This window comes from Dermacentor andersoni, chromosome 5 (assembly GCF_023375885.2).
Source record: "Dermacentor andersoni chromosome 5, qqDerAnde1_hic_scaffold, whole genome shotgun sequence".
Classification (NCBI taxonomy): Eukaryota; Metazoa; Arthropoda; class Arachnida; order Ixodida; family Ixodidae; genus Dermacentor; species Dermacentor andersoni.
Window position 1 is genome coordinate 201,110,841 of NC_092818.1, and position 26,395 is coordinate 201,137,235.

A 26,395-nucleotide genomic window follows, 5' to 3' on the forward strand; every position below is an offset into this window, starting at 1 on the left:
CAGAGTTTCTCAGCTGGGTTCCTTCACTCGCCAGTTACGAACTCGATGGACGCGCTAGGCCTACGCATAACGTAAACAACGTCGGCGATAGGCGAGTGCTGATTGTCCAGACTTCGGAGCTCGTAAACATGTCTCCATTCGTTTTGAGCACAACAAAATACACATACAACAAGCACAGACGTTGCGGCAATCGTGATTCGGTTGGCTGTTTTAGCAGACAATCGTACAGAGCCCGGCGAAACCCAGTGGGCAGGTTGGATTAGTCGGCGTCGTTTGAAGTCGCTTCGGATCCATGTCGCGCTGCCACAACCCACGGTCGTCGGTCGGTCGTGTCGTTGTTGGCTACTATTACAACACTATCTTTCAGGAACACTGTCGCGTGTTGTGCGTCCAAAGAACTCGGACGATCGTTGGTGCCGGCGCCGTCGCACGGTCGGCCATCACAGGCATAGCAGCCGGAGGATTCGCAGCCTCCGATTGGTTGACGCTTGCGACGTGTCGCAGCCTCTCATTGGTGCACGCCGGCGCAGCGGCAGCAAACTTCTTGCATTGGCAGTAGACATAATCGCTGCGTGTCGTCACGCTTCGCCGTGTTCCCGACCGACGCTTTTGACGCTTCGGCGCGTGCCGAAGCTTCCCGACGTGTGCCAGAGGTTGGGGCATAACGTCGACTCGCCTCTGCCCTGACGTTCTTCGATGTTCGGCCTAGTCCAACTTCGGGACGCTGGGCTGGGGAAACCGCGTGCAACAATGTGGTCTCAAGTTTCGCTTCCGGTACACGGCATACTCCTTTTAGCGCCATGCTTAGTCACGACAAGTCTGAAGAAACATCCTGCGAGGCAACAGAGCCTGCGACACCAGTCTTATATGTTACGTAAGGAACAAGACGCGATGTTTGAAGGCTTCACGATATCATGGCACATGCTCACTTGATTAATGTGTAGCAAAAAAAAAAAATATGTGGCTAAAAATTGGGATAATAATGCACCACAATGGTTGTCATCACGCATACCGACATACTAGCCAAAGAGTTTGACGCACAAAGTTTTTCAAGGATTTGCTTCGCGTTTCATGGAAGCTCTGGGGAGAAAGTAAACAAGCACGCAAGCGGACGAATTATGCAATACTGTCCCCAGAATCAAAAATTTTTTTAAGATGATAACGAGAGGGTTGAGGAAAGCAGTCGCAAGCGAGAGGAAAGCAAAAAAATCAGGTCAACACCTTCAACACACCTCCGACAAGCGGACGCCGCAGCGAGATTAGCTCGCGTCTCTGCAAACAAGTCAGCACGCCGCGTTCTTTCGAATAGCGCAAGCAAGGCCGTTATCGTTTCCCTTCATTGGCAGAAGCCCTTTTTACAGCGAAGCTGTCTATGGCTAGAATCTGGAAAAAAATGTGTCCCGAGATGTTGACAAAAAACAAACCGATAGTGCAGAAAGGCCAAATGGCACATATTCCTGTGGGCTCGGGGACTTGTAACGCGCACTTGAACTACCCTCCTCACATGTGGGACTCAGAGGTCCCAAGCACAAGGGTAAGAACGGATGTTTTAGAAAAAGTGTCTTGCGCAAGTTTTTCAAAAAGGACTGTCCAAAAAATTCTCGGCGCCAAACACGCAAGTGCCGCTGCTTGCGTGTTCGTCGTCGTCGTTTTCTTCCACAGCTGGCTCCGCTGTGCAAAATACGATCACCATCAGCAGTGGCTCAAGCGTCGTCATCTTCCACAGATGGCTCAGTTGCCGCTCATCATTCCAGCGTAGAATTTCCCTTTTCTGTCGTCGTAATGAGGAGGCCGTATTTACACGTGGGTATGAGCCATCGCTTAAGGGGTATGAGCCATTCATTGTCTCACGTGACGGGCACATTTAATAACAGAGGTGATAGGCGAACGTGTGTGTGGACCTATATTACCACGGTGACCACAGATTAGGACAGTAAATATGTTCGTAACTCTGTTCAATATTCTGGGTCACCTCTGTGTCATGCACTAAACAGCTTCGCTTGTCATCCACCTTCACAGAGTGGAATGGCTGATGATTTCTTTTTATTGCGATAGCAATTATAGGGATACTCCAAGCGCATTTCCGCCGTCGCCGTGAGGTTCCGTATAAAGTCTAACAGTAATAACACCGTCGCTGGGCGCCCTGCGCTGTATGCACGAGTGAAGGCGTGCGAGGGGAGCCCAGGATCTCGGCTCATTCTTGCCGCGCGAGAGAGACGAAAGCGGGCAGGAAGCGCGCAGTCTCCGTCGTGCAAGAGGCACTCAAGTTGCAAGGCGCCCGGGGTATGAGGAGAGGAGGAGGGGGGGAGTCTACTCCGGCTGCAAGAGTGTATGTGGCAGCTGCACACGGCCTATTTCGAGAACGATCTGCATTGAGGGCAGAGTCGAGGTGCGTCGGCGGCTCGTAGCTTTGTGCCTGTTCTCGGCACTCACTTGTCGTTGAAGCGATAGACAGCACAAATGTCCCTTCGCTCGTCGCTGCTGCCACGTTTCTTCACGCCAGCGTTTTGACAGAGAGTATCCGATAAGAGTTAATGGAGAATACCTTAGTAACTTGAGATTCGCTGATGATATTGCCTTGCTTAGTAACTCAGGAGACCGATTGCAATGCATGCTCACTGACCCGGAGAGGCAAAGCAGAAAGGTGGGTCTAAAAATTAATCTGCAGAACGCTAAAGTAATGTTAAACAGTCTCGGAAGAGAACAACAGTTTACGATAGGTAGCGAGGCACTGGAAGTGGTAAGGGAATACATCTACTTAGGGCAGGTAGTGACCAGGGATCTGGATCATGAGACTGAAATAATCAGAAGAATAAGAATGGGCTGGGATGCGTTTGGCAGGCATTCTCAAATCATGAACAGCAGGTTGCCACTATCCCTCAAGAGAAAAGTGTATAACAGCTGTGTCTTACCAGTACTCACTCACGCATGGGGCAGAAACCTGGAGGCTTACGAAAACGGTTCTGCTTAAATTGAGGATGACGCAACGAGCTATGGAAAGAAGAATGATGGGTGTAACGTTAAGGGATAAGAAAAGAGCAGATTGGGTGAGGGAACAAACGTGGGTTAATGACATCTTAGTTGAAATCAAGAAAAAGAAATGGGCATGGGCTGGACATGTAATGAGGAGGGAAGATAACCGATGGTCATTAAGGGTTACGGACTGGATTCCAAGAGAAGGGAAGCGTAGCAGGGGGCGGCAGAAAGTTAGGTGGGCGGATGACATTAAGACGTTTGCAGGGACAACATGGCCACAATTAGTACATGACCGGGGTAGTTGGAGAAGTATGGGAGAGGCTTTTGCCCTGCAGTGGGCGTAACTAGGCTGACGATGATGATGATGATGATGACATTTATACCAAGCGCACGTGGTGCCATACCTACACAAGTTGTCACACAATCTGAAGAAGGTTTTCAATAGACACAATATTAATTTGGTTTTCAGTGCCCCGTGTAAGTTGTCCTCGATATGTAATCGCATGAACAAGCGCGAAAGGCACCTGTGCACCACAAATCATAAAACACGTTTCACTGAGTGCAGGGGCAACGTCATCTATCAAATACCGCTCAGCTGTGGAAAATCTTATATAGGTCAAACGGGACAGTGCTTCAATGAAAGAGCTCTGTAACAAGTGTCAATGCACCCCCATATTTGAAAAGACAAAATTCATAGGGAAAGGAAAGGGTAAGAAGGAAAGGGAAATAGTAGAGGCCTTTCATATAAGAAAGGAAGGAGATAAATGTATAAGCACTCCCTCTCTTGCCTTGTCAGAAAAAGAAATCACATTTTTGGAAGGAAGATTAAAATGTTGTTGATTTGCAGATGTTTTTACGACTGATGTGCGCATGCCTATGCTGAAAAAGATATAAATGTCCGGTGAATTTCAAATAAACTTCCAGTTGGCAGTCAGCGCTTGTCTGTGGTATTTGTTTCCTTGTGTCCTCGTCTTTTTCGCTCTGTTTCACCTCAGTCCGACAAGGGTTCGCAAAGCCGCCACTGATGACAGGCCTTCAAAACGAGGTCTGCGAGAGCGGCTGCCGAGACCATGGAGTAATGTGGTAAACGTAAAGAGTGGACACTCCCTTAGGCCCCTACGGCCGGCTTTGGTTCGCAGCGAACCTAGCAGAATCGGTGAAGCGGACCAGCCTCCGAGATGGTCGCTGCATGTCGCCGAATCTCAGAGGCCATGATTTCATTTCCGTTTCTTTCCTTATTTATTTTTTTGGGGGATCAGTAACGTTGCATAAATTGAGAAGTTTCATACAGCCTCTTTATATGTTGCGACGACGAGCGCATAAAGGTGTTTGATTTTGTCCATTTTATTTAAATTCCTACTCGTTATGTTTCAAGCTGTAACTTAGCGCAAGAAATCATGCCAATTGTTAGTGACGAAGTAGAGTTTGTGATATTGTACTTATAATAAATCACACTAAAAGGAGTATCGTAAACAAATGTGCCATGTTCCTTCAATATCAATGAGCTTGCTGGATAGCCAAGAACACGAAAATAGCAGACTATTTATTGCAGCAAGTTTGTGAGAAAAGTGGCAGAAAACAGGAAGAAACTGCGAGATGCAAGTAATGGAGAATAGTCGGAAATTAATCGCGTGAAGGCAACAAACTTTACACATGCATAACAATGCACACAAGGCGTCTTGAAACTATTTCGATAATGAAAAAAAAAAAATACGCAGACAAGCCAGCAATTAATTTACTTAAAATGGGATTGTTCTGGAAGGAATAAATATGACGTTTTTTTCTTGTACTTCTACGAAGGAGGGCGATTTAACGTAGCAAAATTATGTGAATGGTTGCATGGCAACATAAAATGTCTACAAAACAATTGGGCACACACCAACATCCTCATCCCGTATGTGTAATCCATTGAGTCCCTCATTAAGCAGCTGCAAGATACTGGCATCTCAATTAAGCACTTAGACTGTGTTGGAGGTCTTCACCAGCTGTCTTCGAAGCCTTGCAATCGTCTGGATACTTGGAAATTTGCCCTTGAATATGCATGGTGTCCTTTGGCTGTAGAGTATTTTGAGGAAAGAATAGTGGATGTTCCTGCAATACGTAGAATGACAGGCAGAAGGTAAGCAACACTGGAGGCTTCAAAGCTATTGAATATAGATGCTGCACTCCTTTGTGTAAGCAATAATGAAGCATTCAAAGCTTTTGAATGGAGATGCTACGTTCCTTCGTGTGATGCATATTTTTCTTATCTAACATGAAGGAAGCACTGTTGTAAATGCTGAGAAACAACAAACCTTCTACGGTAAGAAAACCATACCTAATAAAAACCTGAAAACACGTATCTTCAGCCCATGCAATACAGCTAACAATGCTAACAATACAATGCTCGAGCTCACATAGCCTACTAGAGGTTGAGACAGAGCACATTATTGCCATACTAAATATTGCACGTGTACAGCTTTAAAATTAACTACATTTGTTTTGCAAAACTGGCGCACTATACTTTTGCAGAAGCCGCGCGGGTAATCTTCTTGAATAAATCAACATAAATCCCTCTGCACGGAACGGCATGTGTTCATCGGCCACATTTCTTGACCATTTTATTTTCGAACTTCGACATCGTTTCGAACGCGCCTCGCAGCTTGGACGGTGCCGCGTCGCTGTTAGAGCTGGCATCACCGCTTATTGCTGCGCACGATTTAAAAAAAAGAAAAAAAAAAAAACGAGTGCGAGGCGAAATTCAGCGTTGTAAATGGGCAGCAGCTGTTTATGGCTTCAAGACTACCATGCCCCCCCTCCGTCACTCGTTCATGCGGCTAACAGTGACGTAACGAAATAAGAAGAGAACAAGTCTTTAACAACGTGCAAGAGAACTTCCTGTGGCCTTACCATGAAACGGCGACGAAGCAGTCGTGTCAGAAGCTGGCAGAAGGACCCAACAACGATCCTCGGGCGCATTTTTACAGAATAACGACGCCGCGAGCCCGGTGACGGGGCCTGAATGGGCTTCGCACGTGTTGGGTCGTGCCGCCTGTCAAGCTGCTAGCCACGGCTGCATTTTTTCTTGATGTGCTCTGCTAGCGGCGAATCTCCATAGCTTGGCCGCGAAACGGGTCGAGTGTCTACTCTTGTCTACTGTGTTACTCTATGGCCGAGACTACACGACCGACGTGGAGCGGCGAAAACACAAAAGGCGTAGTAGATACGCGATCCGGACGTTATGAACGTTACCGTGTTGGTCACTGCATCTCGGAAAGTACCGTAACGCATTCCTCTTTGCCGCCGCGCCGCAAATTGGCCAGTCGCCGTCACGTGAACAATTCCCACTATAATGGCCCACGCCACGACGCTGCAGACGCGTAGATGAAGCAATCGATCGCAATCGTCGCGCATGCCAGCGATCGGTGTGAATGAATGAATGCTTTACTCCAAAGGAAAAAGGGAAAGTCTGTCAATTTTGCATTTTGTGTCGTTTAGGTTATTAAAGGTTTCTTACAATTCAAAAGGGTGTAAGCGTTCGGGTGCGGCAACAGCCGGGAAAACACTTTTCGGGATACTACCTAGCTCAAATATTGTTTGGCTGAAATGCATTTAAAGCCGATAGCTTTCTTCGGCGTTTTCGTGGTTGGAGATGAATGACTCAGTGTCCTTCCACTTTGTGAAGAAGGATGACCAGCGAAGCTGTGTGTGTGTGGGCCCCTTAATGGCGAACTGCACCTACTCCGCCGGTCGGCCCGGTATTGCACTGTACTCGGCCGAGCATACGAAAAATTGTCGGTCTACGCGCGGACGCGATCCGCCAGATCGTAGCCATAGACAGCCTCGCTGTACAGAAAGAGTTCATTCGTTTGGGCTGTTCGCTTACATTGACAATCATCGCCGATTATTTCCGCACAACTTTTGCGATACTAAACGAACGACAGCCGTGAGAAGTGCACTCACACCAGTGGCACCAGACTCTCGGAACTATCGGACACCCCGGAAACAACGGCAGCGCTGCCCGCTTTTCAACTGGTGAACTGAAAGCTGCGGTGATAGTTGATTTTTGCAGAATCTGTGGCCGCAATGCGCCCGATACTTACGACTGGAGGCCCCAGAAACGGGGACTGCGCTTCGCGTATCACGCGACTGCGACTCACAGAACGCCTTTGACCAAACACCTTAGTGCTCGGCGCGACATACCGTCGACGGATGTTCTAGTACACGATAAAATCGGGCCGACACAGTGGTCATCTTAGAAGGTATATCTATTAAAATTAACTTCTCATCATTCATTTCCAATTTAATCTGCTACAGGCTTTTCAGCAAGATTGCCCCACGTGCTGTTCTTTTATTTCTTTTTCCAACAAACGAAACGAGCGTTGTTATTGCAGCATTGAGGCCGCCTTTTCAGCCCTAACCACACGTAACAAATAGCCAACGCATTTTCGAAGCCGGTCACCGAACGACTCGACGCCACGTAACGCCCACTCACTGCCCCGTTCACGACGAATAATTGTCAACAGAGCTGTCCACAGCTCAGCGAGCCAGCGTAGACGCCCAGTGCGCGGTACAACATGCGCAGTGGCGTCTACGTTGGCCCGCTGAGCTATAAATGTCAACTCCTTGTGCGTCCCACGATACGGCCACACATGTTTTTTTTTTTTTCTACTTCAAGATCGACTGCCGTGATCACGTGAGAGAAGAAACGCAGGAGTGGACGAAAAGGAGACCAACTAATTGGTCACGCTTTCGTAAACAACGGTGGCAAAACCATCATCCCTTCAACCTACGCTCTGGCCCCGGTTGCATACAGGGTCCTGAATATTTGGCTGCGCGTGTTCAAAAAGATTTTGCACTCACCGCTGCACTGTTCTTGCTCAAATTTTGCAGAACGATCGCATTTTGTTGTCGACTTCGTTTAGTGTAACACTTCGCACAGTTAGTCGCCTGTTTTTTAAGACAAAAATGAGCAACTGTTTTAGCCTATGGGAAGAATGGCGTCCGAAAAGCCGGCCCTGGCACAGACTTGTGTCGCCGCCTGCCAGTAGCAGCAGGAAGGAGCTGCTTCGCAGACGAAACGTCATCTTGAAATCGGCCGTTTACACGACTCTCTGCGCTTATAATGACAAAGGGTGCACGAAAGGAAAGCGAACACCACGGTGACATGCTCAACAACCGCACAAAAGATTCTGCACAAATGAAGGCCCCAACAACGAGGACCGCATAAACAACGATGCCCGGCTTTCTAGACGCTGTCCAACTTTTCTAGTTGCGAAACTCCGCTGTACCGCTGCCGGGGAGCTGCACACGCTGCGCAAAGCGCGACGAAACGCTTGCGCGGTGCGAGCCGATTGGTGTACTGCGCCATTTTTTTTTCTTTTCCGAGTTGCTTGGCCGTGAAGTGGCGGGGCGGGACGACGATTCCGCCGAGCATGTGTCGGGGCGCCGTTGCGGCTACGACCGAACAGGTGCGATTCACCCAGTGACAAGGAGCAGCGCGAGAAATGGAAGCGGGCCGTAGCGCGGCAGGACTTGCGTTCGTTTAAGACTTCATTTGCCATGTTTTAAGAAATGCTTTTCGCTTTCGTGTGAACAGAAACAATTGATTATGCATTCTGCATTTATTGTCAATCGCTTGCTGGTGTTTCCTGCGCCCCATTGCATACATCCTATGTTTTGATGTTGTTTCTTCGTGCTTCTTATATCAGTGCCATGCTTTTCACAAACTTTTTGCATTGTGAACAGTGGAGCATTCATAACCGGACGCCTCTTAGTGTTGTCTGTCTGTCACTTATATTACACAATAAATAAATGATCGTGTTTGCATAGTGTATTTGCACGAACACGTGTTATTTTTTTTATTGAATTATATAATTTTTTTTTCATTTTTCGACCATGAGAAAATATCAGGCCCGGTGATTAGAATATTTTAACCTCTTGCAAATAGTTGCGCGTTAAGAGGAAGCTTTAGCTCGAGCCCAACTACGACGCAGCCTATTCAAATACATGCAAAACGCAGAAACGCTTTTTTGAGATAACCCCTAGACCGATTCTAATGATTTCCTTTCTTTTTTTTTTGCATTTGAGAGAGAAACAAATTATAGTGACTGTTGGAAGCCGAATTTCGATTTGAGGCTTGAATTTCGTTACAAGAATTTCCAAAAATTCGAAAAGATAGATGCACTAAATTTACAAATAGCTCTGCATCAAGAACAGATAACGCGATTCTGTAAACGGCATCGATTAGACCCTTCTAAGCGGACAAATTCGATGTGTCAATTTATATCTTACGTGAATTTGTTACGTCGTGTACAAGGGTTCTCCAAAGCTGTATTTCCATATTACTGATATTTTTTAGGATTCTAGTGTAACATATCAATTTTATCTTGTTTAGACGTACTACGAGTTGCATTTCACAGAACTGTGTTATCATTTTTCCTTGCTGAGTTACAGAGTTGTAAACTTGATAGTTTCGTTTCCTGAAAATTTGCGATTCTTGCTCATTTTTAATTTTAAGAAATGACGACCCAAGTCAAAAATTCGATACCAACAGTCACTAGATTTGAAGTTCTTTTTCTTTTAAATGCAACAAACCTCGTCAAATTTGATAGAGTGGTTGCCATGAAAAACGAATTCTCCTTTTACATGTATTTATACAGGAGCACCCGAGCTAAAGCTTCCTCTTAAGAACCAAAATCCCTAGCCTCTTCGTTTCTGCGTTGAAACCACGAGCAACGTGAAGAAGTGTTGGGCTTACTGACACTTCTAAACGACTGTTTGCTAAATACAATTGCCTAATTACAATGCAGTTTCTACCGTACAGGTCCTAACACTTGACGTTCGCCTTAATCCTATACTAAAAGCTGCACCGGAGACATTTAGTTGTGAGGTTTGTCTTACCTTTATCCTGCCTAAATATAGTTAAAAAATGGCACCGCGTTGCCGTGAAATCTGAAGCCCACGGCGCAGCTCGGTTTCTATGTCATTAAACGAAGTCATTATTGCGGAAGCAGCCCTTCCAATAACGATTTAATTGTTTCGATCTCCCGATAAGGTACCGCTCACGTTTAACAGAAAGTGAACAGCTGTGCTGGGCGAACAACCGAGAGTTACGGGAGCAGAGTGGCGGGGGTGCAGCAACAGCCCAGACAAGTGGCACCACTGGGCGCTTTGTTGCGCTTGCGCGGGGTTTATCATTTCGGGCAAGTATTAAAAAGCCCAACTTATCGAAGCGTTCAGACGAACGGCGCACAGAAACACCTGTGGACTGAGACCGCCCTGCCATGGTGGCCGCATTTCGATGGGGGTGCACGTTAAAGGTCTCCAGCTGGCCAAAATTAATCCGGTGTCCCCCACTACGCCGTGCCTCATAATCATATCGTGCTTTTGGCAAGTGAAATCCGACATTTTTTTAATAAATTTTTTTCGTGATAGACTATGGCAAGCAGCATGTTTTGAGCGTTAATGTTTTTTTCCCTGGGCGCTCATTTCATGGCAGAAGCTGCGCTTAGGCAGTTATTGATGCATGTGGATGTTAAAAGTAGTTACATGAAAGTAAAGCGGTGGTGGTTGTGGAAGTTTAGAAGGCTAGAATACCGACGCTTCCCCACACACGACCACGACGGTAGCGGCATGCCCTCTCATGCACAGTTGCGCCTCTAGTGGTAGGCGCTGTCTCTATATGAAACTGAGGCGGCAGTTTCGTAACCAGAAAAAAAGAAGATGGAAAGACTGATCTGAGAACAACAGAGTGAGTTGCACCTCGGCGACATTTCGCGCCCCTCTGCCGGCTTAACACTCCACCGACAAGTCGGAACGCGACCACACACACACACACACGTGTGTGCGTGTCCTACGTTTCAGCGGGACCCCGTCCGAAACACACACACACACACGTGTGTGTGTGTGTGTGTTTCGGACGGGGTCCCGCTGAAACGTAGGATTTATAAAATTTTCGTTTCGTGAGTCCTATTCAAACTTTCAAATAACCGGATCCAAGGACACGACTGACTTCATTATATCATCAATAATTTTCAAAAATCGCCTGTGGAAGATAGCACAGCTGAATACTCGAAGACGCTGACATTAACTTCACGAGAAATTGAAATACATGATCGACTAATTAAGTGTGTACCAAATTACGCTACGACACATATTGCAATTCTAGCAGGTGAGTTCGACAGGCGTATTCACTTGGAAGGAACCCTGAGGATGGCACGGGTTTCGAGATATGCGCCGAGATACCTGTAATGTCTTAAAGAACAAGAAAAAAAAGAAAAAGACTAATATCACCTACCTGACCGGCGAGTTAAGCGACATGTGCTTGTACGCACTTGTTCAGAGTTTAATCTGAGAAAAACCAAAGAGATGATTATTAATAAAGACTCCGAAGGCGTGCTTTTATACACAGGGGTCAACGATGCGTCAACCGCGGAGGTGGGTTGCATCAGCGCGGAATGAGCTATGCCATCGAATGAAAGCCATAAGACCGTGCTCCCGATTTTGAGGCATTTAATAAAGTAAGCTGCGGACGCCTTCTTCGTTCTTGCGGTGTTTATGGTGTCACAGTGATGGTTTGTGCGACGAGTATGCGAATAAGCAGAGACAGCAGGAAAGTGAGAAATCACAACCGCAGCCGTGATGAAAAAGTACGCGGACCACAGTTCCCGCAATAAACAACCCATTTTCTTCGTGGCTGCAGCCACCGCACAATTCACGGATGAATTTCACTGAACTTTTTCAATGCCCCGCTGTGAATGTGATCTCCTGGACGCACTCTTAAATATATCTTAAAATAAATTCCTGCGTCGCCTCACGGAGCAAACATCGAAATGACTAAAAAGCGAGAAACTACCGACAAAGTGAGAAGAATATTTCTGTACCAGCTTCTCGGAACGTCAACGCCCTTGCATAAGAAGAGAGAAAACACCGCATTCGAAGATAAGAAAAGGCTCGAATATAGACACTAACCTTCTGGAGACAGCAAGGTCTGAATTTCGCAGATACAGTGAAATTCGCGACGTTACACTGAGGTCGGCATTCGGATTGCGCACGAAATTACATGGAATTTCAGCAGGCGGCTTTATGCCGAGGTCAGCGAACGTGGAGAAAGAAGCAGTGGCGGCACCTCTCCGGACGAGGAAGAGAGCGCCGGGAACGTTCTCGCCCTGTTTGCGCCAGCACAGAGGCGAAATACAGAGGCTCTGCGGTCGACCTTCTGACCATGTCGAGGTAAATTACAATTGCCCTGCAAATTCGAGAATAAGCTTAAATAATATGTGTAGAAAACCGCAATTTCCCCGAAAGCCGAAGCACCGATTGCGATAGGAAATTAGATGATAGCCATACGAAGTAAGGATAGTAGTTTTATCGGCCATATAATCTTGTAAACATTCGCTTACTAACTAAATCGACAATGACAATGTGTAAGCGCGACTGAACGAGGGCAAAGAAAAAAAAGGCAGACACCCAGAGACAGCGTTGTCTCTGTTTCTTTCTATGCCCTCGTTTAGTCGCGCTTACACATTCTATCATGAATTCAAACCAACTAGTTATATTTTAACTAAATTAACAAGCACGGTGTCACGCGCGTGCAGGTAAACGCGAACACATGTCGCTCTCAAGGTGCTGGGTTGAGGAATCAGGGCAGCAACAGCGATGGAATTGACCTTCGTGCATCTCACGTTTCAACGAGAACGAAACGTCGAAGGCACAGTGCATACGAAGCTACCGGCACTGCGCGCACTCTGCACACATCGCACAACACTTTAAAGATATGGCGCCGCACGGCCCCTCCTCCCCTCTCTCTCTCGCCTCACCCCAGTGCCTCGCTCGCGACAGGAGAGGGTGCACCACAAACGAAGCAGTACAGGGGCACATGGGCTGGGCATCGTTCGAAGCACGGGAAGCTCAGAGTAAAATCCTATACGAAAAACGCCTGAGGAAATTGAACGATAACAGGTGGGCAGCTAAGGTATTTAAATACCTATACAGACACAGCGTTGACTAACGATGGCGGAAAAGAACTAGGATGCTAACCAGTCAGTATGCCAGACACGAGGACAGAGAAAGACAGAGCATTAAACGACAGGTTAAAAACGCGCAAGGTAAAAATGGGATAAATTCAATGGAACAAGAAGCATAGTGTGGAACTATATCGATACTGGAAACAGCAGATCGGGAAGGAAGCGCTTCATGATAACTCAAGAGGCAGCGCCCTACTCTTTGAAGCTAGGTCAGGATGTCTTAGAACGCGGAGCTATAAAAAGAAATCTAACGATGAAGACACATGTACTGTGTGTGGTAAATCTGTAGAAACAATAGAACCCCCCACACTAAAATGTGATGGTATCCATCCCGATGTCGATAGAGGCACAGTCACGCTTCCTGAGGCCCTATGGTAACAAAAGTCATGTAAATAAGTATGCGGTGGAAATTAGCACAAAGCGATTGGAGGATTGGTGGCTCAAAAGCAGAGAGGTGACATAAGGTTAAAAGTGTAAGAAGACGTATTTAAAGAAAATGGCGAATTTTAATAACACACAACACAGTTAAACAAAAAGCTGAGCATGGTGGCAACTGCCATCACCCCGTTTCAAAGGGGACACTCCTACCTTCCATCCATCCATTCCTTGCTCGCAAACGCAATGATGAGCCGAGTTCGCCGGCCTCACCTTCGCACGTTTTCACTCGTAGACACAGAGCGCAGCCACGATTTTATCGTCCCTCATACGGAACCTCCCGGCGACTGCATAAATGTGCCTGGAGGGCCCATATAATACTATAGCCATCGAAATAAAAAAGCGAAAGAACGAAACCTGACGAAGCAGCCGAGCGAACCTCTTCATATAACGTCACGAACCACAAATCTCCGTTTGTGGTTCGCGAGCCAGCATCCGTGCGCAACATATCCCGCTGCCTGCAAGGTGGAAGACCAGGGGTAGCCCTAACCACTGATTTCACATGTGCCGCTTGCTATTTTAGGTGTTAAACCCCTTCTACGGGAAGTGCTTCGCTTACTCACGGTAGGCTGAGGAGCACCACTTCCCGCATTGGTATCCCTCAAGAACGCCGCTCACAGTCCAACGCACCAACCGGTGCATCTGTTTACATCGGCAAGTACGGCGACCGCTCGTCTTTCGCTTGAGATGGAATGCTAGCCATTCATCGGTGGCATTAGTTAATGCCAGAACATATCAAAACACGCAGATATTCGACACTCAAGCACCGTTGCATCATTGAGTCACGCTGATATGAGCGACTACGCACTTTCGAAAACAGCAAGCGGAAGAGCGTAGTATGGGAGTGTTGTATGCTGCCTACTTGGCATTCTCCTCATGCACATAATTATTGTGTTCCAAAAGTAGACACATATTAGGACTTTGCGCGTATGATCGTTCACTTAGAGAACGTGTAGTTCTCACACGGGAACCAGTATTGGCACCAACGGCAGCTGCCCGTGGCGGTTGTTCACGCTGCCATATCGAAATGGGCGCCTCGGCCGTTTGGGATGGGAGGCAAACAGTGCACCTCGGAAGCTAAATAATTAGTCAGGCAAAACAATACCCTATGTACGTAAAACGAGAACAGGGTAAAAGCGGGAGCCAACGTTTCGACAAGTGGACTTGTCTTTTTCAAGGCAACCTTTCGACATGTCCATACCTACACAAGTTCATTGGTTAATGCTTTAGGCATGACTATTCACTGCCATCGGTGCAGTCAAGCAAACCAAACGAAACTAGCATCGTCTGAATTGTTGCCTCTCTTTTGAGGCATTTGCCTTGTTTGTTTCCTGTAGCACATACCAGGGTAGAAATGCTAACAGCAGAGCTGGTGGAAACCTTGGTGGCCAGACCTTGCTGGAACATTTTTCTCTAGCGTAACACTCCTTGCAAGAGAAAGTACTAAGTGCTCTGCATCAGCATCCACCGGCCAGAAATCAGCCACTGCTGCCGAGGCACAATGCCCCAAGGCTTCTCAACAGGCTCCACATCCCCTTCGATGATGTGGGGTTCTCGTGTTAACATTTAAATGTGCGTTTTTTAAAATTCCACCATGGAGTTGAAGATGAGCAGCGGGCCACTGCCTTCTGTTAAACACAACACATTCGATGCTACATAAACAATATAACGCCACTGCAATGCTGCAGCAAGTGCTTTTCAACTCTGTGCATGCTTTGGTGCATTTTTGTCTAATCATGCTTTACAGAATTAGAGTAGTGCTCAGCTATGCTTACGGTTCCAACCCATTGTTGAACACTTATGAAGCCAAAACATGAGGATTCAGATAACTGTCATCGTGGTCCGGTCTGTCCGCAACTGTTATGCATTCGTTACTTTTCTATACACTTATTCCTAAAAACACAGAACTAATTATAAACAGTCCATTTGCCTCAGCCAACATTAGACACCACCACATTAAAAGAAAAAAAAATCACAGCTTGCTGTGAAGGAAACATACACGAAAAAAATAAAGCATTAGTGAATTTAGTCATATTTGTGTAGCTCGAAGTAACTATGTAAGTAAACCACTTGCTTCTATTGGCAATCTTATTGCCAACAACCGAGTTTACAACACTGCTTAAACCCTTTAATTTCCACATTTTATAAGGTGCACATTTTAGTTTTCTTATGTGTATTGGATATGTGATGCTTGTTGGAAAAAGAAGCACTTTTTCACGGTTTCCTCAACTACACAAGTTACAAGTTTAAAAAGAATTTCGGCAAGTCATGGCTGAATAAAAAGGTAAGCTGAACCTAGCCAATATGTTGACAGTACAATCCCACTTTCAAACAAATGCTGCAGTGAGCTACAAACGATACTGACACACCCCTAAAACGAAGCAAAAGGAATCAGAGTTGAGATTTTCACGTGTTTGTTTGTCTTCAAACTATAAGGGAACACAAACATTTTTAAAACCAATATAACAACAATCAACACTTTAAGATGGTCACATTCAAAATGCCCCGCCAATTCAATTTCTCTGATGCAAAAATCTACGAGTACTTGTAAAGTATTCAAGAGAATCTGCCAGTATTCATCATGATGTTACAGTAGAAAAGCACCTTACAATGGTTTCCTTGGACCTTATAAGCTATTTCACTAATCGTAGTGGCATAGTGGTGAAAACTAGATATCATCCTCCAAGACACAGTGTGCCTCAAGAGGGCATTCTGGGTTGACTTTCGTTCATGTGCATAACTGACTTGATATCTGGACAGTTCTATAAATGCACATAACAAAATTTAATAAACAAAAACCATGAGAAATTAGGCTTTTGGTTCAGTCACCGTTTCTCAGACACATGACTTAATTTGTCCTCCGCAGATTCACTAACAATAAACAGCTGGAAATCAACACACCTTTTCTCATGCTAAAAATAGACATTCCTGTAGGTACACACAAGCTAATGCCGATATACATCTTTCTTCAACAGCTAAAACACTTGAGAATTCTTCATGAAAGCATGCTGCAGAATTCTCATATAGGTAACTCACAATCTAAATTATGCAGAGTTCTTTGTTTAATGAGGAGTGTTAATTGTTGCCTGTGCCTTGGAAATTAATGCCGTGCCACATGCTTTTCTCCTCTAGCTTGCATTAAAGCCACTTAGTTTGGAAAAATAGTACCATGAAATCAGTCAATAGCTTAATAGTACCACATGTGTACAATTGCGAGATTATCATAGGATGCTTCTAATTTGCTCCTAGAGATACAGAATTATAAACCTTCCTCCTCCTCTCAGTAAATATTGGCTTCTTATAACTCTGAAATCAGCATCATAAATATTGGGACTCATTAAATGTCCTCGCAGGCTTACACGTAGATTCAATCTACCCATATCAACAAACTTTTGCACACTACTGCACCTACGGATGCTCAACTTACACAGAATCAAGCACACTACCTAGGAACTGATTGAGTGAACTCTTGCAGGAGTAGACAATCATGTATTGCTTTTTTTTTTCCTCAGCCGTTTGCATATATTGTACATGTATTACAATAGCTCAAGTGTAGAAGATACATTTCAACCAGTATTCACTATTGTAATCTCATTTAATGCAATTAAAGTTGCTTTGCATACTATCCTTTTTTTTTTACTTTACCCATTTGATTACTTGCATTTCAGATTAGTACAGCTCTTCTATATGAACTGTAATTTATATTTCAATGTCCTCTCCCTGCTGCCACTGATATAGGAGATGGAGCTGGTCAAGATGCTTTACAGCACCTTTTTACCAAATATGTGTAATCACACTTTATAAATGTCATGTAACAAACAGAACTAACTTTAAACGTCATGTGAAGGTCTTTCTGCTAATCTTTACTGCGCTCTGCAATTTAAATGAACAACCTTGGCACGTGAACTTCACTCGCTTCTTGCAAGGAAGCCCAAGCGGTGCTTATCCTAGGAAAACAGCACTTTATATTCACCATAGCACACACTTATCATACATTAAAAAAAATTAGGAAAAAATTAACTGGCTTGCTGGTGTCAACAGAGCAGCAACTGCACAGTGCTCATACCTGTCCCGATATTAAAAGCCTGTCTGATGGAGGCAAAATATAAAAGGCCTTGAGCGCCGAGGCCAATTCCTCCTTTACGTTCCTCATCGCCTCTTTCTGTGTTGCTTTGGTAGTGTTGAACACTATCAATCAGCATAAAGCAATTAACAAAACTCAAGTGCTACTTCCGAATGTTCAACAAAAATCAACAAGAGTTCTTGTACAACCATTTGCTGCCAGACTGTGTGAAATCTTATTTCTGAATGCAAATCGATCGTGTGAGAATATCCTGCCAGTGCACCAGGCAAGTGACAATATCACACCCCAACAGCACCGCGCGTTAACGGGGCACTGAAGAGTATGTCATCCTTTTAAAATGCGAAACGAGCCATTATTACCATGAGGAGGTGACGGCTTTGTAAGAAAGAAAAAAATAAAAGAACTTAATTTTTTACAGGTAAATATAGACTACATAGTATTTTGAAAGACACAAAGATCGAACGTGGCAAGGTTCAAGTACAGTAGGATCTAGGTAAATGAAAATCACCTAACCATAGCTGCTTAAGGGGGAACCACCTTATGGTTGGTTGATTTGGCATAAAGGCAATGCAAAAAACAATTAATATTATTAATAATTAACTTTTATTAATTATTTGTTAAGCAGAACCTAATTTTTTCAAACTCTGGGTAAAGTGAACTAAATATACAACTGAGTAACCAACCTCAGCTGCGTCGCAACTGGCATTCCTAAGATTGCGCCTTTCTACATTTTCTCACCAGTTCCCCATGTTGCTGCGAAGATAGCTTTTATTGGTGTCATGGTTAGCGTGGATCTAACCATGGTCGTGGCTTGCTGTGGGTTTCAGTGTCGGCAATGCCGGTGAGCTGTCGGTTTACCTTGTATTTATGACGGCAGCCCAGAAATGCCCGCACAATGCGGTCATGCTGGAGACTGAACAAAACTTATCAATAGTTTCTGGAGTGGTTGCTTCACTAAAACGGCGGTTTAAGTAATTTTTTTTACACTTACATTTCTTTTCTTCTAGTTATAGCCAGCGGCAACGTGTAAGTATAAACTTTGTAAGCAAATGAGCTTTATTAATCAGACCTGCTACAAATTTATCTGTTGTTGCAACAAAGCATCTGCCCCTTTCAAAAATCACCTTGTGTACTGCGCACAATCTCTCGGAGTGGAACTGCTGACGGAAGAAACTCATTTCTCTGGTCCATCGAGGTTCCGGTCAACGAGTCCACTGTATTCCTAATGCGCCACAACGGCCGCAATAGCTGACGCACCGGAACTATAGTGACAGTGCAAAATTACAAAATTTGAACTTTGACCTTCATTTTCTTTTCCGGTAATCAACCTATTACCGTCAAGCTTACGAAAATTGTTTACCGGAGCAACGCGTTCCCACTAAAGAAGTGAGTGTGTCTTGAGTGTTCATTTAAACAACGCAAACAAAATCCTCAATACAGGATCCTGTCGGAAAACATGCACAATGTGACGAATAAAAACAATGTTCACCATATCCATATGGCAAAATTCAAAAGCTCCACCACAGCCGGCTGCCCATTACACATGTAATAAGATCCGGCACTGAAGCAAGATAATGTAAGCGGCATATCAACACACGGCAATTTAATACAGCGGGCGGTCTTGAAAGAAGCGCTCCGGCCACTCCAACATATGAGCCACTCGAAAAAAAAAGCGTATAAAATAGAAGCCGCTCAGCAGCAAGGACGACACAAAAGGCGCTCACCTCCGCTAACCTTCAGCGCCGACGACCCAGGGAGCGTGCCTCAAACGAGTGCGCAGCACAAAGGGCTCAGTTTCCGCCCCATACGGCCAGTGTACGAAGGCCGAGCTTCCCGTACGGCAGCTCACGAGGTGATGGGCTACATTGGCGTAATTCAAAGCACACGGAGACTTTTGAACCAAGGGCGTCGACTGAAAGCGCGCCGGTAGGTCGCCATCGTTTCGGCTCTAACGGAGAGCTGATAAACGTGCCCGACGAACAACTAACGAAAGCACGCGCCACTTGAGAACATGTGCGAGTCCCCACTCGATTTTCATGGCAGAAGAAAGGGACGCTTGCATTATTCGAGCAGCATATGCTTCAAACATCTCGGCTGATCGATCCGCTTCGCAGAGCGCCGTAAACAGACACTACCGAATCAGAGCTGGTAAACAGAAGCCCGTTCGCTTTCTTTCGTCGGCCAAAAACATTTTCCTGCGCAGTGTTGTGGTGTGGCGTATCAAAGGGGCGTTTCACCTTATTTTACGCAATCCGTCGACGCGGCAAGTCAGCCACGAGAAACAAAAAGCGTACTACTCACAGAGTGCTCCCGCCAGCCGGAGGCAACGCGTCGGCGCCAGCCCGCGAGGAAGGCTCGTCGTCGCCGCTGTCGTCGCCGCCCGAGCTGCTCTCGGTGGCGTCCGAGTCGATGGCACGCTCCTGGTACGCGAGCGTGGCGCGCAGCGTGCCTGCGACACGCTCTCCCTCGGCGCGGTCTTGCGCGCTGAGCCGCAGATCGGCGGGCGCCGGGCCGTGCGACTCCTCGAGCTTGCGCACCAGGCTGACGAGCGCCGCGGTGGACAAGCTCTTGACGTCCTCGCTCTGCAACAGCAGCTCGGCCTTAATATCGGCGCTGTCGCGCAGCTTGCGGTGAAGCAGTCGCTGCGGCATCAGGCAGGGCAGTCCCAGCGAGGTCTGCTGGTGCTCGAAGAACGCGGCCATCTGGCCCGCCGAGTGCTGGACCGCCTGGCGCAGCTGCAGCCTCCGCAGCCGCCGCTCAAGTCGTTCGGCGCGCCGCTCCAGCAGTCCGCGTCGCGTGCGCGCCAACTCGAGCAGCTCGGGGCTCGCCGGCTCGAGGCTCGGCGCCTCGACTCGAGGCTCGGCCCGCTCCGGAGGCAGCAGCAGCGGCGAGCCGCCGTTGGTAAGGCCCATGTTGACGCGGTTCATGGCCGCCGCGACAGCAGCATGAGCGGCGCAGTGGGCCGGCGCCTGAGACTCGCGCAGCCGGAAAAGCTTGACATTGGCGAGCGCCGCAAGGCTCACGGTGTCCCAGAGGTTTCCTTTGAGCTTGTCGCGCCCCTTGTGCCGGTAAGGGTCGGAGGGCGGCGACGCGGGGTGACCGTTGCCGCACACACTCGACGAGGCCGGCGAGTGGGGCAGGCTGAAGCTCTCCGCTTGGCTAGCCGCTTCCGTCAGGGCGGGGGCCATCGCTGCTATGCAACATATCCTGAACGGCACCGGCGACAACATGCAGGCGGCAGTGGTGATCCCATGCGGTCTCAGGCGCGATCAATCCTTCCTCGCGCCGCCTCGGCCCGCCCCGGGGTTCGCGACACACCGAGTCACCCGAGACGCCAGCCGGCGCACGACGGAGCGAGGGGCTCGCGCGAGCTTTCTTGCCGACTCACCCGTTCCACATCGGCTCCATCTCACAGGCGCGGGTCGGCGTACATCCTCAATGCACACACAACGATTTTCCACATCCAGGTGTAGACAACACGAGTTACAAACCAGCTCCGCTAGGAAGGGCAAACAAAGAAATACGCCAACCACGTGACAGACACGTCCCTTTCAACCGCAGTTAGGTTGCCATCCAGCGCTCGATGCCTACGACGAAGCGCGCCACAAAGCACCGCGTATCGAATAACGACGCGGTTTGGGCTCGCCAAGCCGCCACGACGAATCGAACACCATATCCACGATCCGCGGTATCACATCCACAGTCGCCGCACGGTCTATGCTTAACGCGCACAAAACATCAACGGAAACTAGGAATGGCGGACATTTTCCCGTACCTCAAACCCCCGGACAACAAAAAAAAAATTCTCTCCACGGCGTATGGCGTCATTTGCTTGGATCCCCTCCTAGAAACGCTATCCCCATTGGCGGAGTCCTCGAGGCTGTTCCCCTTGCTACCGCTCTCCCCGGCCAGGGCGGTTACGCATCTCCTCGCTCTGCACCCCCCACCCCCACCACACACACACAAACACGCACTAATGGTTATTGAATTTTCACAGCTCCCTAAACCCATGTTAAACTGCGTAACTGTATTAGACTGCAGCTCAGTAACGAGAATTAAAGCCCACCGCTATGCTATCAAGGCGAACCAATTTAAATAAAAAAAAACTATCTAGGTGGCGCTGTTTAAACCTTCCTTCGGCGGTATTCGGTAATGGCCGGTGGTGGCGTGGCGGCTGTTCTGTCAACGGGCGCAACCCCTACGTTTCTTTTTTCTCGTTGATTATTGCGCATACGTAGCTGTTTCAAAGCCGTAACCCTTATTTCGTATTACTTTGGCAGTTCAAAAATTTTTTAATTACATAGGGATTTTAGGTATTATCATAATACTGACCACTATGTGACGCACTCAACAGCACGCCAGCTCGGTAGAGTTTCGGTTTCGGCTATCGCCACACAGGGCGAAAAATCAACCGCGGCCATAGCGTTTCATAATAGTGTAACTTATAGAGTTTCTCAGTAACTAGAGGGAAATCTGGAGCTGCGATCGTTCAACCATTATGGGAATGATGGAAAGTACAAGCTTCGGATTGGCGTCCTGTTGACTGGCGAACTAGCCTACAAGTATTTTTTGGCAGTTTTGGTTTCATTCCCAGCGTAATTGCTACAACCTGCAGTGGGACAGTGCAACGCAAAGCTCTCTGCCTTTGTTCTGTTGCTCGAAGTGGCGATAGCGCGCTGGGCCAGTGGCTGGGACGATGTTTCTGTCGCGGTGTGGCGTCGAAACCCTCAGCAGAAACCGACAGCATCGTAAACGTTGAAAGAACATGCTTTGACCGTTTGGACCTGGGTTTGTTAAGGGAGTTAGGCTGGCGCTGTAGCGTTACGTGCTTTATGAAACTTGAGAATAGGAAAAATAAGGCACTACTGATACAAGACATAGACAGTTATACTTCTAGTGGCTGGACAATCAAATTTTATTGAGGGCTTTATTATGCATTGCTCGTTTATGTGCTCATTGAAATGCGTGTTTTAGGACTTTGAGAACACAAACTTACTTGTGGTAGGAAAGGTTGTTGCTTCCTGGCTGTAGTCTAGTGTTGCAAAATGGTAAGTGCAAAGCTACGTCATAACACTTCGGAAGCGGTACGTCAATATAAAATATAATGAAGCATACTCGTAGGAGGCCACAAACATCCTAGCTAAAACTGCAGCAGATCTGCTTAAAAGTGTTTGAAGACGTTCATCAATCGTGACAGCCGACGCAACCTTTCCAAAGAGCGAGAGAGTTCGCAAGTGCCTGTCGTCTGCGAGAAAAGTCTGGCGTTTGCAGCGAGCAGGCGTCGTAGCAGACGACCCTTGTAGCATTACTCTCAAGGACGCAACACTTTCTCACATTACAACATTTTTATTTCCATAAGTACTTGATGAGTACCTTTATATAAGTACATGCACGGTTGTTATTGCTGTTGCAAAAATAAATAAATAAATAATTATTTTCTTGCGTTAAATTGGGAACAGGATGGCATAAAAATGGATACCCTGGTATGTCCTGGTGATACGCGTGCGTCTATTTGTCGTACAAAAATCCTTCACGTGACCTGATCCTAGGTGCCTAGGGACAGCATCATTTAGGGATCTTTGAGAAGGCGCGATGCTGGCGCCGAGCGACGCCGTGGCGTGTTCGTCCTCGGCGTGATCGTTCTCTGGACCGCGCGTTGTTCAACATTGCTCATGTAATCGTGCGTGCGTTGCTTGTGTGTTGGTTGTAGGTTCTGTGTTACTTGGCGGAAAGCCGTGAGTAGTGGCGGTGCGGCAATGCGGCTTTGGCCTCGATGAGCACTACAGAATCTGCGTTGTGTGACCCGTGCTTTCTTGAGAACCCGGCGGTGGTGACAATTGAAATATCGAAGTTATCTAGCCACCATATCGAAGTGGCCTAGCGCCTCGGCAGCGAAGTTCTGCAAACCGCGATGTGGCGTCGCCGTGTCCGACTTTGCTTAACGGACATCGAGGCATGTGCTGCTCGCTGCAAGTCATGTAAATGCAACTGCGTCGACCGCCCACTGTTCAGCACTGAATGTGTGTTTAGTGTGCTGTGCTTGAAACGATTGATGCAGTCGTGCAGCGGGGGTGGCGGAGGAGCAGAGTGGCTTAGGGTTTGCGCGTTCACAGACATGTGCTCCGGTCTTGGTCCCATTAGCGGCTGTCGCGGGATTGTGGTGTGCTAGCTCCTTGCCTAGTATGAAGTTTACGACGCTAACACACAGCATGTTCACGTTTTTCCGCGCTATATGTCATTTGCATGACGGCCGCGTTGAAAACGAGACATATAGTGTTCTTTGCGTTTGTGTGTTGTAAATTACTTTCTATTGTGGAAGTTCTGGGAGTCTTATTACGCAAGGAGTGCGAACGTAAACATGAACACATATGTGTGTCTGAAATTTTGGATTACCCATAATACCCTTTACAACTGATAAGTAGGCTACACGGCCTGTGTGAATCAGCTACCGTATATTGCGACGCTCTTCCGTGTGGTAGACTGATGCATGGTGCGCGTTTATTTCTTACTGTTGTAAAAACCACTTGTTTATTCACTCAATACAAATGTACGGCTTCTTCGCCGCAGTACATTTTAGTTACGCGGTGAAGCATACTTAAAGTGGGAGGGGGGCCGCTATCAGCCAGCATAGTATGTCCACTTAAGTGACCTGAGAGGCGGCGGGTGCGCGAGTGTGTAATTAAAGAAGTCTTATTATGGCCAGTGATAGTGGCCCCTTTTCAGTTTTAGTATGCTTCACTGCAGTGCATTGCTTAGGCTTCACCGCGAAATAATAGTGTATTGCGAGAAAGATAATCGTAAAAAGCCTAATTATGCAATGTTTCTTTTGTAGCTTGCTAGACCGCAATACAGGGGTGTAAATAAGCATCGTGCAGTAAAGCATACTAAGAGTGGAAAGGGCACATAGGTTTACACTGTGCTCATTACTTTCAATTGTGACATAATTTGCAAGTGCATCTGTGCTCGTGGTAAGCTTCATTGACAATTCTTTGTACATTACAAATTAATATTGCAATGAAGCTTACTAAAGCACATTCGTCATTATGGTACGTGTTATACACCTTCAATGCAGGAGCACAATGCGGATTCTTGCCCCTGCTTTTGGCTGGACTGTACATGCTCTTTGAGAATTGATTCATTGTTCATAAGCGCACTGGTACTTTACTCTAAACTGGAGGGCTCAAGTTGATATGAAAGCACAACTTTTATTAAGGGGACAAGATGTTGCCAAGATGGTTGCAGCACAGCTTCTTTTTTTCTTCCAGGCACCTTTTCTACTTGAAGTTTCCATTGCAGTGTTTCGAACCTCTTTGAACCAGCACATAGTGTATATAAATACTGGACACTGATTGGGAACATCACCTAAGTTCATGCCTATATATAGTAAAAAGATGTAGCACGACCAGACAAAATAAAAGAAGGGGGTGGGCTGTAGCAATACTAAGTGTTAAAGGGTGCTTTATCCTTTACCTTGAGTTTTCTGTTTTTGTGCTTTTTATGAATCCTCCGCAGTAACCATGCGAGTGCTGAGCTTGAGCTTATTGGTTTCAAGTCGCATGGTTGTTACTAACAGAACAGTGTGATAAACGAACAAGGGCTTGGAGGCATCCATTCACCTTGCTTGCCTCATGGTGCTGCTTCATAAGCACAGTGAGCATCCAGGCCAACTAGGAAGGGAGGTTTGTTGCAATTGCTTCTGAAATTTATTGCCACCAAACCAACAGTGCTCTCAATGACACCTTTTGGACAGTAGAATGCTTGCACCCAGCAAAGTCTTAAGAAGGAAGCATTCAGGATGTGCAAAATAGGCTTTTGAAGCTGGCAGCATTACTGAAGGGGCTTTGCCCATCTGCCCTCTTTATAGATACACAAAGATGATTTCCTCTTTAAGAGGGATTGTTTCAGAGGTCGTTACATGGCAACAGTGTTGGGTGTTTAGTAGCTTGTCTTTGCCCACTGTTAATAACCTGTTCCTTCTCCAGTGCCCCTGCGAAGTGCCTACTTTTTGGACACAATGTGCTCTTCATGCATTCATGCATTTTTAGCTTTTAAAGACTTCTGTTACCCCTTGCCTCAAGCTGGTCTTTGCTGATGTCACCCAAGAAGACATTGGGGAGTATGGCAATGTACGCTTACAAAACACCGTCGATACCAGTGAAACTAAATTAATGGAGCTGCTGTTCTTTTTTTGTCCACTCCATCCTTGTTAGTTACAATGAGCAATGTCCGAACAGAAGGCATATGTAGTTGGTCGTGCATAGCCTGCGCACTGAGACTTGTTCGCATGTTATGACCTTAGCACAGTGTTTATATGTAAAAACCTTCTGATGTGTTGATGACTTCCTTCTCTTTATCATACTTTGCCTGGTGGAGCCAGCAAGTGGGTCAACCAGATGTTCAACAGGCTTCCCACTAGTTTTCCCAGAGTCTCCTTACCAGGGTGCTGCTCATAGATATCTGTTTTCTTGACCTTGCACTGCACTTCAACCATGGCCACACCTGCTAAACCTATAGCATGCGATCAAAGAAGTGCTATAGATCATGTTGCTCCAAACTCGTAACATGTGCTACAAGGCCTTGAGGAACACCCTCATTTATTTACGCCCTCATCATACTGTATGAAGATTCGCATGATAAGTGCGACAATTAACATCTGCTGGTTTTTCATTGTTATTCCTGTCCAGCTTGCTGAAAGCTATCCTGTTTCAAAAAGCAAACGACTGCTGCTAGACAAGAAGTGCTTAAAACAAGGGTCGCTATCACCACATATGTCACACGAAATGAAGGCCACTGAGTATACAGGTGGTTTACTTCATATCCGACAAGCTTGGTTCTCCCTTTGCTAGTGAGTGAACTCAACTTGCCCCGAATACATGGCCTGTGACAAACTATG

The 26,395-nt window shown here is 46.6% G+C and overlaps 1 protein-coding gene across 1 annotated transcript in view; it reads right to left on the minus strand.

Moving 5' to 3' along the window:
- Positions 1-21,552, minus strand: part of LOC126532261 (KAT8 regulatory NSL complex subunit 1-like) — a 151,971-nt gene extending 130,419 nt beyond the window's left edge. The window contains exon 1 of the mRNA XM_055071540.2: positions 19,804-21,552. Within this exon, the coding sequence (XP_054927515.2) occupies positions 19,804-20,732 (929 nt within the window). The 5' untranslated portion in view covers positions 20,733-21,552. The remainder of the gene's footprint in view (positions 1-19,803) is intronic.
- Positions 21,553-26,395: the final 4,843 nt, after the last annotated feature.